At 30.5% G+C, this 15,280-nt stretch overlaps 1 protein-coding gene across 3 annotated transcripts in view; it reads right to left on the bottom strand.

Annotated features, from left to right (window-relative positions):
• LOC134725878 (FAD-dependent oxidoreductase domain-containing protein 2-like) overlaps window positions 1–15,280 on the bottom strand; it is a 60,506-nt gene that overhangs the window by 22,681 nt on the left and 22,545 nt on the right. For all 3 annotated transcript variants that reach the window (XM_063590131.1, XM_063590132.1, XM_063590133.1), the window contains one exon: window positions 8,384–8,593. In XM_063590131.1, coding sequence (XP_063446201.1) covers window positions 8,384–8,576 — 193 coding nt within the window. In that variant the 5' untranslated portion in view covers window positions 8,577–8,593. The remainder of the gene's footprint in view (window positions 1–8,383; window positions 8,594–15,280) is intronic.

Genomic DNA, 15,280 nt, shown 5'->3' with positions numbered 1-15,280 from the left:
TGAAGGCCGTACAGTGACCAATAGTTGTTAATGTATGAGTCATTTTGGTCTTTTGTGGACAGTTGTCTCGTTGGCAATAATACCACATCTTCATTTTATATTGTAATCCTACCTTAAAAACTCATGTCTTATTGACCAATCATAGACTAGTATTCCTACCATATAAACTCATGTCTTATTGACCAATCATAGACTTGTATTCCTACCATATAAACTCATGTCTTATTGACCAATCATAGTCTAGCATTCCTACCATATAAACTCATGTCTTATCAACCAATCATAGACTAGTATTTCTACCATATAAACTCATGTCTTATTTACCAACCACAAAGACTATTATTCCTATCATATTAACTCATGTCTTATCAACAAATCTCCAGTATATATACCTACTATATAAATCTTACTAATTCATAGGTTAGGAATATCCTTTATTGGCTAATATATAACTTTTAAATTACTTATATATTTATATCTTAAGGGTAACTTCTTCTTGAGAACAATCAAAACATCTATAGAAAGCTGTTTTCATTGACATCTTCCCAAAGGACAAATCTTACAAAGATTTAATTATTGCATGATTAACTGTTAAATAACCAGGCGCGTAGCTCCCTATACGCCAACACGCACTTGCGTGCACATCGATTCGGCATGCAAAATAAAATTGCAAAATATTTTTTTATAAATTAAATGTTTAAAGGAAACACATCTGTTGTCACTTTTTTAATTGATGAAATGTCATTAAATAACGGCATTAAAATAGAAGTTCTATTGGAGATCATGACAAAATCGGTCAGTATTACTTGTATCTCATTACAAGATTTGAATTTGTTATACTCAGTCTAAGACATGTAATTTCGGAGCACCTTTTACAGAGTACGGTTTATCTGTTTGGAATGAGATATACCAATCGGCATTATATTTATCAGAACCCTTCGATATCGTTGAAAATATGACACGGCGATGTGTTGGACAGACTACCTGAGCCAATCACCCTGCAAACACGCCAAAACAGTATTGGAAAGTCTCGTTATAATTTGCGTTTATAGACCATATGGAGTCCCATATGATAATGGAACTGGAGAGTGTAGTCACGTCTGGTATTAACAGAAAATCGCTTCTTTGTGCCGTATCTGCTTCTTCGTGTTGTATGAAATATAACAAACTAACAAATCTTAACATTGTCTGAGACATACGAAACTGACCTGGTATGTAGTTTTGACGAATTCAATTGGGAGGTCGCTCGATGGCGAATACGTACGTTGAATGGTTTATAACACCTCGCAAATGCTACCGTGGAGTGGAGATCTATCAGTGTACTAGTCTGTTGAAATCAAATGTACGATCAACGATGCACAACTTCTGGTTATCATCGCTAGCATTACTATATATTCCTCGGCGTTTCAGTGTAAATATTGACAAAGTAATATAGAAGTTCGTTTCTGTCTAGACCCGAAGAGCAGATTTTTGACAATCAGTTTGAGTAAATTCTGAATCAGAAAAATGTGTAGTTTATGTTTTCAATTAAACATGATTTACTCTATTCAGAAGCTTTATTAATAGTTTTACATTCATAAATTGTTAATAAGTCCTATCTCCATGTAGCTCCTCTTTCAACTGTCCTATAACCGAAAACCGAAAACAATTTTCTGCGTAAAAGGGTCCCAAAATTTTTTCGCCTCGCTCCGCTCGGCGGTAGTTGCTTGCACATTGAGTCTTTCTGGCTACGCCCCTGATAACAAAATTTGTACTCAAGTAAAATGCCAAATACGGAAGATCATTATTTAATACTAGTAACTAATTCCAAGGATCAAGGTACATTTATATCATCCTAAATCTCCCAAGGGAATAAGCTTAATTACTGTCTTATTCTATGTACATTATTCTTATTGCATTTTCTAATGCATACTTATTACTTAATATCATATTTTACATATCACATATACATTAATTTTCCTATTATTTATAAAGTCATTACGGAATGAAGAAAATGGCTAATATTACATGTAATCTTCCCTCGTAGCTCAGCCTTGTAGCCTTATCTTATTAAATTTTATAATAAAATCATGTAGGTAGGAAAATAATTATACATGTAAATCATCTGGAATAGATCACTGCCTGCTTCCCAATAATAAAATCAACCTTTATTACAATTAATTACATTTTTATTACATTTAATAAATTCTTGTCTGTATGACCACTTATGATCACGGAAATGCATTTTAACTGAGAAATCCTCAAGAAGGACAGTTAAATACATCCCTGTCATGAACATTGATGGAGCTAATTGTTTAGGTTTAAAAATGAAAGTCATGAATTGTATTAAAGCTGGATAAAGATGCTATTACAGACTCATCATATCTGATTATAAAATAAAGAAATAATGATGGATTTATATTGTTATCTTTACATTGATTTCCATTCTCTCTTTGTAATTAGTTTTAACCATCAATAAAATAGTAGAATAGTGAAAGTCTGTTTTTTTTTTACCCGCCCAAGTAACTTTCGTCTTCTTTTGATGTGTAAAAGATACAAGGAATGCAATTCATGTTCTCAGACGTAACTACTGCAAAAGGGCACATCCATTTCTGGACTTAATGTAAAATTAATTAACGGAGATAAAACATAATGTGGGATCTATCAGAACTTCTTAATGTAATCATTTTATTAGCATGATAACATTACAGGGCACTAGATACAAAACTAAGTGAATTCCATTGTATGACATCATAATAGTATGATCGAATCTAGTTGCCATACAAGTTTGAAGTTATTACACATAAAAGTTTTGAAAGACCATTTAATTAAGGCACACTTTATACATATAAAATAAGGCAATTACAAAAAAAGAAGATGTGGTATGATTGTCAATGAAACAACTGTGCACATGAGACCAAAATGACACAGACATTAACAATTATAGGTGTACAGCCTTCAACAATGAGCAAAGCGCAAACCCCATAGTCAGCTATAAAAGGCCCCGATAAGACAATGTAAAACAATTCAAACGAGAAACCTAAAAGCCTTATTTATATAAAAAAAATGAACGAAAAACAAATATGTAACACATAAACAAATGACAACCACTGAATTACAGTCTCCTGACTTGGGGCAGGCACATACATAAATAATGTGATGGTGTTAAACAATTAAGCGGAATCCCAACCCTCACCCTAACCATTAGTTTTCTCGCTTGAATGTTTTACATAGGCATTTCAGCCTTTTTCAGGGCCTTTTATAGCTGAATATGCAGTATGGGCTTTGCTCATTAATGAAGGCCGTACAGTGACCTTACACATTATAATTGTTAATTTCTGTGTCATGTTGGTCTGTTGTGGATAATACCATATTTTCTTTTTTTATATGCACATTACAATTATTATCTCCAATATGAGATATGACATACTGATCCATACTGAAATGTTTTGCTTGCTTTGCTGGTTAAAACTTATTTGATGAAGTCTTTGAGATAAAGGTTTTATTATTTAGTATGTCAGATGTATGTTTTGTCCTATCTACTCATCAGTAGCTTTCAATTCAAATCCATTAAGAAGTTGAAGAGAGTTAAAAATCAAAATGGGATGTTTCGAACTGTTTTTTCAGTTTCTTATAACGTTGTGTTGTTACCCTGCTGTTTAAGGTTAGAGAGGATTAGTTCCTCATAAAAATGAATAACTCCACCACATTGTTCATGTGCTAGTCTCAATTAAGATTGTCATTGTTATATGCTTTTCATTATCACTAAACTAATATGAGGCAGGCATTACCTATAAATGGGGACGAAGTCTGTATGAATTATTTTTTTGTAACTGAAATATTTGTTAAAAAAAGAAACGGAATTCCGTAACATTTCTGATTTTGGTTCTGTTGTTAGGGATTTTAGTTGTGACGTTAATTGAGTTATGACATCATATGCAGTGTAAACAAAGAAACGCTATCATCAGGTAATGTTTTTTCATATCAAAGAATTATTAAAAATGAAATTGGTATTGCGCGTTCCTTCCTATTTATAATAAACTGGTAAATATATATATTACTTAAAGATTCATACAAACAAAACCGGAAAAAGGAAGTACATTGTAGATTTATGCGCAGGTCCGGGATTTCAAAACATGACATAAAAAAAATTGAATGATTTTGAGTTCATTAGTACAATGAAAAATTCTGAAAATTTTCCCGATTTTTTTTTTTATTGAATTTTCTACTGTTATTGGGGACTTCGTCCCCATATTATATATTTGTTTAGGGGCCAGCTGAAGGACGCCTCTGGTCGTGGGAATTTCTCGCTACATTGAAGACCTATTGGTGGCCTTCTGCTGTTGTTTTTTCTATGGTCGGGTTGTTGTCTCTTTGACACATTCCCCCTTTCCATTCTCAATTTTATTTCTGTTTTAAAGTTTTTAGCATTAACCAGGGCATTGGTTTTCTTCTTTTAATTGTTCAAATTGACAAGGAGAGATAATTAGGTAAATATTATTTTGTCATGCCAGTCCTTGATATAGGACATCCAATGAAAAATTACATAAAAGTTACACTATATAATTATTATAATCTAAAGAAATTGATTTAAAATGTATAATGATGTATAACACTAAGGGATTTTAAGTTCCAGTTCCACTAATAACATAAAAATAATCATTCAGAACAAATGACATTGACAAAATAAGCTGAAAGCTAGGTAGGTCCCTTAACATTACAAATGCAATCATAAAATATTTTGAAATTTGATGTCAGATATTTTTCATTAAAAAATGTAAACCTAATCTGGAAAAACCTGCATAAAGTTAAGGCCACACTAGCATTATTTTCTTATCTTCTCATCCAACTGTCTATCAAACATTTTTATGTCCCACCAACAAAAGTACAGGGGCCTTACATTTTCTGGTCTGTGCGTCCGTTTGTCTGATGTCCACCCCTTGGTTCATTCGTCTGTTCGTTCGTCTGTCTGTCTGGCTTCAGGTTTAAGTTTTTGGTCAAGGTAGTTTTAGATGAAGTTGAAGTCCAATCAACTTGAAATTTAGTACACAAGTTCCCTATGATATGCTTTTTCTAATTTTAATGCCAAATTAGAGTTTTTATCCCAATTTCACAGTCCACTGAACATAGAAAATGATAGTGTAAGTAGGGCATCTGTGTACTATTGACACATTCTTGTTCCATTTAAAGTTATAATCCATTCAAAATATTTCTTAAACTTTTAGGTGACAATAAAAATCAGAGAAAATCCTTCCTCAATCTCTATATTTTTTTTAAAGGAGGACAAGACTTTAAACCAAAATGTTACATGGTCTTATCTTTATTTTTTACAGTTTAATCTGCAGTATTAATTGAATACGATGATTCAATAATTTAAGACATTTATTTACATATAAATTACTGTTAAACACTATATCCCTAATTGAACAAAAACTTGTTAATCAAACTGTTCTTTCAGTGGAGTAAACTCATTTCATTTCTTTTAGATTATTTACCCAAACATTATATTTGCTTTGTTTCATCCTAGAGATTTTAATTTAAATGATAACTCTTTTGCCTGATCTGTTTCCGCCAACTCAAAATAAATTGCAACATTGATTGACATGACTGTTTCACAGAAGATGAGTTAAGAGATAGTTTGACAAATTTCCGTAAGATTTGATCTTGGAAATGATTAGTTTTTACAACTTCCACAACGTTTTCACCAAATAAAGATACACCACTATCATCATACAGTAATGACCTGAATTTAGATGTAATTTGTGGATTCTGACAATCTTTTAGCAGGACATTAGAGCTCGGCTGTTGTAAAGAAACAGTGCTAAAAACAGGTTATATCAGACAAATAAAAAAATAAACTAATTCCGCCTCAAACATCAACAATCCATGAATATATTTTCATCTAAAAACCAGACATAAATGCATTACCTAATCAGACATATTTAAATCAAGTTTTTAAAGAAAGTCATTAGATTCACAAGCCCAATAAAAGGATATTCAATACATGGTTTTATTATGATTCAAGAATTAAATACACTTTTCTTGTATTTTCTATTTGGTATAAAACAAGAGTGTCTGTATAGCTTGTGTCTCTCACCTATTTTTTTATATTTTTTTTTGTGCTTCTATATTCATTCTATAACATTGCTCTTTTTTGTTGAGCTTGTATAGCTTATAGTTTTTTTTTCTCTGTTTTTCACTCTTTGAAAAAATCACAAAAATGGGTGGGCATAGGAGGGGAATCACTTTTCAAGGGCAGTAAGTAGGTCTTGCAAATTATTTCAGGTTTCTATTAAAGTTTCTATTTCTATTATAACTTTCAAAGAATAGGCAAAATTGCCCAAAAATGTTTTTTAGTGCAAAAACACCTATAAAGACTGATGACAATTTCAGTAATGTTGTTTTTTTGTGTGTTTTTTTTTTATAAATCATTTGATGTTATTTTCAGGCATGTGTAAAATATAATATAAGAAATACATCTCAGAATGACAGTCTGTTATGAATTCAATCAGGAAATATATAATTTGGCTAGGAGAGATAATTTTGCTTAAATGTGTTCAAAGAGATAATTATACTGAGCCAAAAAGTCAATGTTTTCATAGGTTATACCACTCTGTCTACAAAGCATCAATCATAAATTTATGATTGGGTATATAATATCAAATATGCCATAATAAATATTGACATAAAAGAAAAAAAATGAAATAATCAAGGACTGGATTGTATAAGCTGATAGTTTTACACCCTTTAAAAATAAAAAATAATCTTATCCTTTTCTTTTATTTTAGGAATTTGCATAAAACTCAGTTCATGGAACAAAAATTTGTCAATATTTCTAACACAGAAAGTGTAAAGATCTCATATCTAATTTTCGATAGGGACACCAATCTAAATTAGCTTTTCACACTTTCCCTACGAAATTTCCATGTTTTCACAGTTCAAAATAAATAGCAGTTTATTATTTGTCAGGCAAAATTCATGTAGAAAATATAAAAATATTTGTTTTTATTTATTTAATCAAGCTTAATGAAAACAAATGTTTTATACAAGAAACCATTCAGTGTGACAACGTAACAAACAAAAACGCCTCTAACTTTGACGGAATCAAAAATTTATGTTTAATTCAGAATAAATCAAACGATTCTGTCTTGATGAATTCGATTCAAACAAAGTTTATATAACGTAACAGAGAAATAATTTAGTTTACAGTGTGAATTCAACTGAAAGTGAAACTACCAATTTATCACTGAGTGAAGAATTCGTCACTATTACATCGTAAAAATCCCCAGTATTAGAGTATTCCATTAGCAGTTGATGCTCACTAGAATTCATTCAAGATCCCTCGAGAATGTTTCAATGAAGAATATTTGGAATACCATAATTACAGAAGACATTAAAACTGTTTTGGCATTAATATGATCAGAGCCATAAATAGGAGCGCCAGTTGTCTTGATCTTTAGAGCTCTTTATCAAATGGTATTGTAATACTATAGATATCCAGGAAATAAGATGTGATGATTGCATTTTAAGACAGGCATTGTAAAATATGTGAATAAAACAAGATTTGATAAGAACTTAGGTCATTTGTATGTGGGCTGGTAATTTCCTTGTATTAACTTTAAATAACAGTATGCTTAGCATAGGTTATCAAAGCTATTAAATGACATTTCTTTTGTCTAAGAGATATATCAAATATATTAGTTTGTATGTCACCAAAGGCATCTATACAATTCATTATGAATACATTCTATCATTATCAAAATGGTTTAATATGAGAGAGAAAAAAAACTGCATTCAGTGGGATATCATATGTCATCAGAACATATTGGTAAATGTTTGAAATTTGAACTTGAGTTAGACTGACAGTACAGACCAATGATATCTTATTGTGAAATCATTAGACAATTATCATAGAATAACAAAGAAAAGCCAGGACAAAAAATAATAAGGCTTAATTTTGGTTGGAATTCCAAATATTGGCTGAAAGAACTCTTTGACTTTCAAGTACTATGAAATCAAATAAAGCAAAACAGACTAACATTGGGCTAAAATGATCTAAATATATCCTGCAGTTAATATGAATCAAAGGAGTGTGTGTATTAATGAGCAACTCAGAATAAATAACCAAAAGATGTATTTAAAGGTAATCATCTCTACCATAGGATAGGTGTCTACACTATTTGGAAATCTGCACAACTTGTCCGGTGAATCTGCTACTCTTGAACTATTGACAGCATACAACAATCACTTTTCTATTTATATTTTTTATTATGAGGTGAAAATTTTAACGAAACCTTCCTGATGTCCTTTCATGGCAGACAAATAGCGATTAGGTGTATTGACAGGGTTCTGACTTGATTAAACAAAACAAAATATTATATTTTTTTTTGCAGTACTACCATACCTGAAATATTTGTACGTTCATAAATTATATAGTCTCTATTCTGTTGCTGCAAATAATATCCTAACTGAAGGCCCCCTGGTCCAGCACCAATAATACAGTAGTCATGGTAACCAGATGCTGTTGTCATAGAGATAACAACAAGGAAGACAAGACATGCTTGTATGTAAGTTTGGGAATCTGTTTGTTTCTTCATCTTTGTAGTCTCTTAATCTGGAAAATAAATGTATGATGATAAAAAAAATGGTTCAAATCTAATTATAACAACATGTATGGTATTTAGTCATGGACCAGCCAATCAAAAATAGTTACGAGCCAAGGCTCTGTGTTGAAGGCCGTACATTGACCTATAATGGTTTACTTTTTTTTAAATTGTTATTTGGATGGAGAGTTGTCTCATTGGCACTCACACCAAATCTTCCTATATCTATGATACACAGATTTAAGTAATGCTAACTCATTTTTTTTTTGTACATTTATGATTGCGATTTTTTTACAATTTTCTGAAGTTACAGTAATATGTTTCTGCAACTGATATAGACTGTTGAACATTGAAGGCTCAAATTACTACAAGTTTTTACAGAAAAGATGATTTTTTATGTTATTGAGATCCATGTAGCATAGTTAGTACTTGTGAAGATAAGGAGTTACAGGGTTCACTTCAATGAGACTGAAACACAACAGTATAGCAGTAACAACACAAATGGTCTGAGACCACCATTGTCGTCCCTTGATTTTCGTTGTTCACAAATATAGTCCCTAGTGTTGACAGTGGGTTGCTTGCCATTAATTTTTATACCCTTTCCAAATTTATTTCTCCATGTTTAATGCCTCAAATTGCAAGTAGGGGGATGAAATTACACTGTAAAAAAATTTGGGTCCAGAATTTTTCAAGGAAAGTAGTGATTTGGTCCAGCTGAAAAAGGTTGAAAATGAGCACTTTGGAAGCTGTCAAAAGATTTCAAGACGCCCTTAACATAAAATTGTCCATATTTTGAGTTAGAGCCGATGAAGTTTTCTATAATTTTGATATAAATTGTCCCAAAAGTAGTACAACACACTGTAAAAGTTTCTTTGAGAAAGCGCAGGTGGGATTTTTTTTATTTTCATTTATGTTCTAAAAAAAATGCACTACGAATTAATTGTGTTCTCGGACCAAATAGCCAAAAGACATCTTGAGATAATACAGTCTTCAACAATAGTCAAGTGTCTGTAAAATTTGTCAAAATCTTTTAGTCTAGGTTGTAAATTAGTATTGTGTATGTCACTATGCTTGCCAATAAATGAGACAGCTATCCAACAAAGACAAAAGATTAGATTAAATATAGGCCATTATTTACAAATATGAACCTATTGTAAGGATTCTGTGTGTGTTCTTTCCAGAAAATGCAAGTTATGTTCTATTGTCAACCAACAATTCAGTAATAATTGTATATTTTAAAAATGGAAGTTTTAAGACAAAATGCATCATTTTGATCATGCCTGTACTAAGTAGTTACCTAACTTAGCAGATAGTACTATATGTTATCATTTTTATTTGCTTCTTATTCAATATATCAAAATACAGTTTTTTATAATAAATCAAACATATTTCCAATAATATATATGCAAAATCAAATTCAGTAAAATTGGTAGCAATTAATCTATGGTAACATGTTTTATTGATGATAATGTAATTGGATGCTATTACTCATATTACTTTTCATGACAATCTAGATTTCAATAGTTTTTAGTTGTTTTTATTTTTACTCAGCAATATTAATGTCCAATTAATAGCCATTTCAATGTTCAATTAATTAATAAAATACACAGCATCAAACTTCATCTTCCAATTCACAGTAAAAATATAATAAAAAGACCAACAGACAGAATGTCATGAAAAAATGTTTTCTTAGTTTTTACCCAGGCATCTTTTCTTGAAGCATTGTCTAATTGCACCCTTCATTGTATACAGCTTTAGAGCTGTACAGATAAAAAAAAATTCGGCTTTAGAAATAACAGTTAGAACAGTACAAAAAGGTCATTTTGGTTTTAAGGGAAGGAACTCTTACAAAGTTTTTACACCCACCCCCCGGACCCAACCTGGCTACAGGTATGCATACTGCAATAAGTATTGGGCAAAATTCTTAAGTTGTTGAATTTGTTTGTGAAATAACATATTTTTTTGTCTTTTGTGAACATCTCTTATCTAAAGCTTACATTTTGATCTATAGTGACTAGATTTCCACAAACTCTCATAATTACTGGACACTTTAAAATGGAACTGTGCCCATAGTTATAATTTAAAGAGTAAATGTACAGACCTTAAAGCTGTATAGGGTGTACCTTTATTCAATTTTAATCACAATTATTTGTTTTAGAGTTTCCAATAGTTGTAATCAAAGATTTTGTGAGACATGGGTGTTAGCTTAGACATCTGTTCTCACAGTAAATCTACTTAGTATTATAATAGCTAATAATAAAGATGCTTATAGAAACAATATTAACTAAATATGTATGATTTGATAAGTTACATAACACTTCTTTTTTTATTAGATAATTGATCTTTAAACTAACAATCAAATTTAAAAATATACCAGTATTCTTTCTGACGAAAAATGGATGAGTATATCATCAAATGGGACAGCAACCCATCTACTACCACTAAAAATTAGAGTACTTATTGATTGGGTTTAAGGCAACTTTCTAAATACTGATATAACATTAAATGGTGGTCAGTTTGTTAGGAAAATATGGTAGTGGTGACTTAGGGCTGAAGCAAATAAGTTGTTGAACAACTGCCACTTAGGTAACCATATTTTGTATTGGTTTCTAAAGTTACTATGTTATACAAGATGACATATATTAACTTTTTACTTAGCTTTACTTTGACGAAAATGAAAATGTGATTTCAAATATTTGTCAGTTCAACAAAGTAAAAGATAACAATAATGGTAAAAAAAATCTACACCAAAAGAATCAGCAAATAAATCTGAAGTTACTTTTAACAATGTATGTTAAAGACATTTACATCTAACAGTATGTATGTCAATTTATAGGTTCAATAATATTTATGAAAATTACATACACATAAAACATAATGGAAATTCTTTCATAAATCTGTCTTTAAAATTTGAAAGGTTTGATTTATCTTTTAGTTGGTATATTAAACATCAGGTTTTCCTTTGCTGTTTGTTTCCTCTGAGAAAACTTATAACTTTTTAAAATAGATCAGTTTTTTTCAACGGTTATAATTATATACCTAACTTACTGTGTATAATTACTTCGCCATTGTAGTACTTTTAAATTCTTTAATTTAACAATATTCTATTTCAGAAATGTTGTGTACTTTGTCTTTGTAGTACTTTCAAATTCTTTAATTTAACAATTTTCTATTTAAGAAATGTTATGTACACATAAAGTGCTGAAAGGGTTTTTCTTCAATTTAAACGAACAAACAAACTGCCTACCTGTAAAAAGAACAAATGTTAAAACAATGTTAAAACTTCCGTTACTCCACGTTTTCTACTTGGAACTGTTTCTAAGATCAATATATCAAACACTAAATACAAAAAGCCAATACCATACCATTAACAATTGGTTTGATTTAACTATTAATTCCCAGAATGAGGGGGATCTAATATCTATTGATGCTATTTCTACAAAAGTAATACTTCTAATTAAGATTTATATAAGTTTTAATTCTAAAGCAATAGATCATTGGAAGTGCAATTACCAAACAGAATGACCAATGAACAAATGGTATTCTGTTATACCACGCCAAATCATTAAAGTGCTGTTTGTATGATAACAATGAAATAAAAACTAGGACTACATGTTTTCTACTTTATCATAAATGGAAGTTTTCTGTCAAAAGCTTGCTATGAGTTTTTGTACAATTGTAAATTATGTCAGCAAAAAGTTCTACAGAGCTGATGTTTGATATGTTTGATATAAATTTTCTATTTTATTCTATGTACCATTAAATGAAATTGATGTATGAAATGATAAATAAATCTGTATTAATTTGTAAATTGCTACTGAATTTTCATTAGGGAATAAAGATAACATGTTATCAACTTACATTATTTATATAATAATACCATATGTCTATAAAATAAGAATAAGAGAAATCCAATATGTAATTATTGCCAACATTATGATGCTACTTTTTACATTTAACAGTTACAAGTATTGTGTTGGTATTGTAGCAATTCTTAAAAGTCATCCTATAGTTTATTGATATACCCGGTACTAGATATACTGAGAGCAGAAAACACAAATTATTACACTCGCAGCCCACATTGACATTTCGAAATGGGAAACCCTATAACTTAAGCTATATATCAGTTGGATAGAATAAAAGGCATTATAGATAGCACAATTCAAGAGGTACTTAAGTTTCATCAATGGTTCAATTATGTCCAATCATTGTAAGGGTGACTGAGTTGGGGAAAGGTTTCTTACAGAAATGGAAACAATATAATCTTGTGAAAAAGAACAGAAAATAATCAATGTTGATCAATTAGAGGTACACAATGGCATAATGTGCTGAAGATTACCACTAAGATTTACTTGGTATCAGTTAATGGTTAAAAGGGACTTGAGATTACTCTGAAACTGTTGTAACCAGAAATGGAAAAGTCACTGTTGAGCTATGGGAAACTACAAAAAGATTCTTCCATCAATCGGTTTTATATACAAGCTCTCTCTATACTTCATAGTTTCATGGCAGTCGTTTAATTGCTCAGGTAAATCAAAGTAGTGTCCCAGGATAAATGCATAAATCTTTAAGAAATCAACATTCAAATTCTCTGTCATTATTTGGGGACAAAACAATACATTTTGTCATTTCAGCAAAAAATCAAAGCAAGTCATCAACTCTGCCTTTTTAGTTATTTAACAGTACTGTATGCTATCTAGTACATAAAATCTACTAAATTCAATCAAAAAGGACCACATTGATGATTTTTCTAAATCTTATATCTTTAATATAAATCAGTCCGTATATCTATTCATTTTTTGTAGGTCTCTTATTTGTGTGTCTTTTTTCGAAACTGTCAACAACTATATATCTACAACAATAAGACCTTTAACTGTTACATTTTATCTATATCTATTTTATTGTTTAGTTTGAAATTTAAGACTTTCTCTAATGACATAGGTTGTTTCACTTCACTTGGTCAATTATTTAACAGTGATTAGACTGTAGTTTTAAACAAGACACTTTCAATAAAAACTATAATATATGTCAACCAGAGAATTATTGTAATTCAATATGTTCACACATGTAAAACTTATACAAATAAAAGGGACAAAACATTTTTTCAAAATAGAAATAAAATATTAATAAAAACCAATTGTTAAAAAGAGCAATTGAAGGTATTTCAACATCAATTTTCTAAATAATTGATAGAAGCTGCTTCCGTTTTTTTGAAAGTTACTATTGGTGTCCAATCATATGTTTCTTCATACTCATTAATTAATAAATGATTTGTCTATACTTTTGTGTAAAATAAGTGAGCTTAGGTGGTACTGCCAGTTATTAAAATGTCACTTTGGGTCTCATAGCTTCTTTCTCACTGATTCCCAAAATATATGGTTTCTTTATAATTTTGCCTAAATAAAGGGAGATAATTGCCAACTTCTGCTTTAGACAATGTCACTTTTAGTATTGTATGATAACTGTAGTAAAGGAGGTAGTTAGCCATTTCCATTTAATCAAAGGCCACTTTCAGTCTCAAATGATAAATTAATGTCTGTTGTTAAAAAATATATGAATTTTAAGTACTTTTCCATGAAAAAAAGTGAAAAAAGGCTACTTTCAGTTTCCTCGAAGTCACTTCCAGTTCACCTTTTTAAAGGTCATATGTCACCCCAAAATTTTGCAAAAGATCCTATTGGGTTATTATGAAAAAAGTTAAATAATATTAAATTAAAACATTCAGGGGCAGTGACTCCTATAAGATGTCATTGCATGATTGGATTGTTTCAGACCAAATGTACCATATCCTTATCATAATAGGTCAAACATTTAGCAATCATTCATTTATATATATCTTTAAAAGTGTCAGAGAAAACGCTAAAACAAAGAAAATACAAATTTGAAAACATGACCTTCACTTTTTACCTTGACCTTATTTTCTAAGTTAGGACCCAGGGGATTCAAATAAAAAGACCCATGGGTTATAGGGCTAACAGTTGATGAGTTACAAAAAAACATAACAACAAATTCATTTGATAACAGTCTATAACTCCCATAAAATTTCACCTGATCACTTTGATCCAAATCAGTCAAAAATTCTATAAGATGTATGGAACAAATACAAGAACATATAATTTAAACAAGAATGTGTCCAAAGTACATGGATGCCCCACCTGCACTATCATTTTCTGTGTTCAGTGGACCGTGAAATTGGGGACAAAAGTATAATTTGGCTTGAAAAATTAGAAAGATCATATCATAAGCAACAAGTGTACTAAGTTTCAAATTGATTTGACTTCAGCTTCATCAAAAACTACCTTGACCAAAAACTTGAACCTGAAGCGGGACGAACGGACACACAGACCAGAAAACATAATGCTTTCTACTATGGTAGGTGGAGCATAAAAAAGGGTTTTTGTCTAATCATTTTTGGAAGTATGCACAGGCAAGGTCAAACTTTGGCCAAAAAAAATAGTACCGTAATAAGATAATAAGGATAATAATTGGAGCAAAATCTTTATTTTGGTTGCCACAAATTAAAGTATTTTTCCTGTCTAAATATTGTATACATTTGATTGTTAGTTGATTATTTTATTTCAAAAGGAAAACATATAGCCTTTCCTTCCTTCCCTTTATTCAAGTGATGACCTTAGCCTGTCCTTCACTGCGTCCTTGAAGTACGCCATCTTGTTTATAATGAGCAAGCATTCTTTTAA

This window comes from Mytilus trossulus, chromosome 7 (genome assembly GCF_036588685.1).
Source record: "Mytilus trossulus isolate FHL-02 chromosome 7, PNRI_Mtr1.1.1.hap1, whole genome shotgun sequence".
Taxonomy (NCBI): Eukaryota; Metazoa; Mollusca; class Bivalvia; order Mytilida; family Mytilidae; genus Mytilus; species Mytilus trossulus.
Note: the sequence above shows the minus strand (reverse complement) of the source record. Positions and strands in the feature narration are given on the sequence as shown.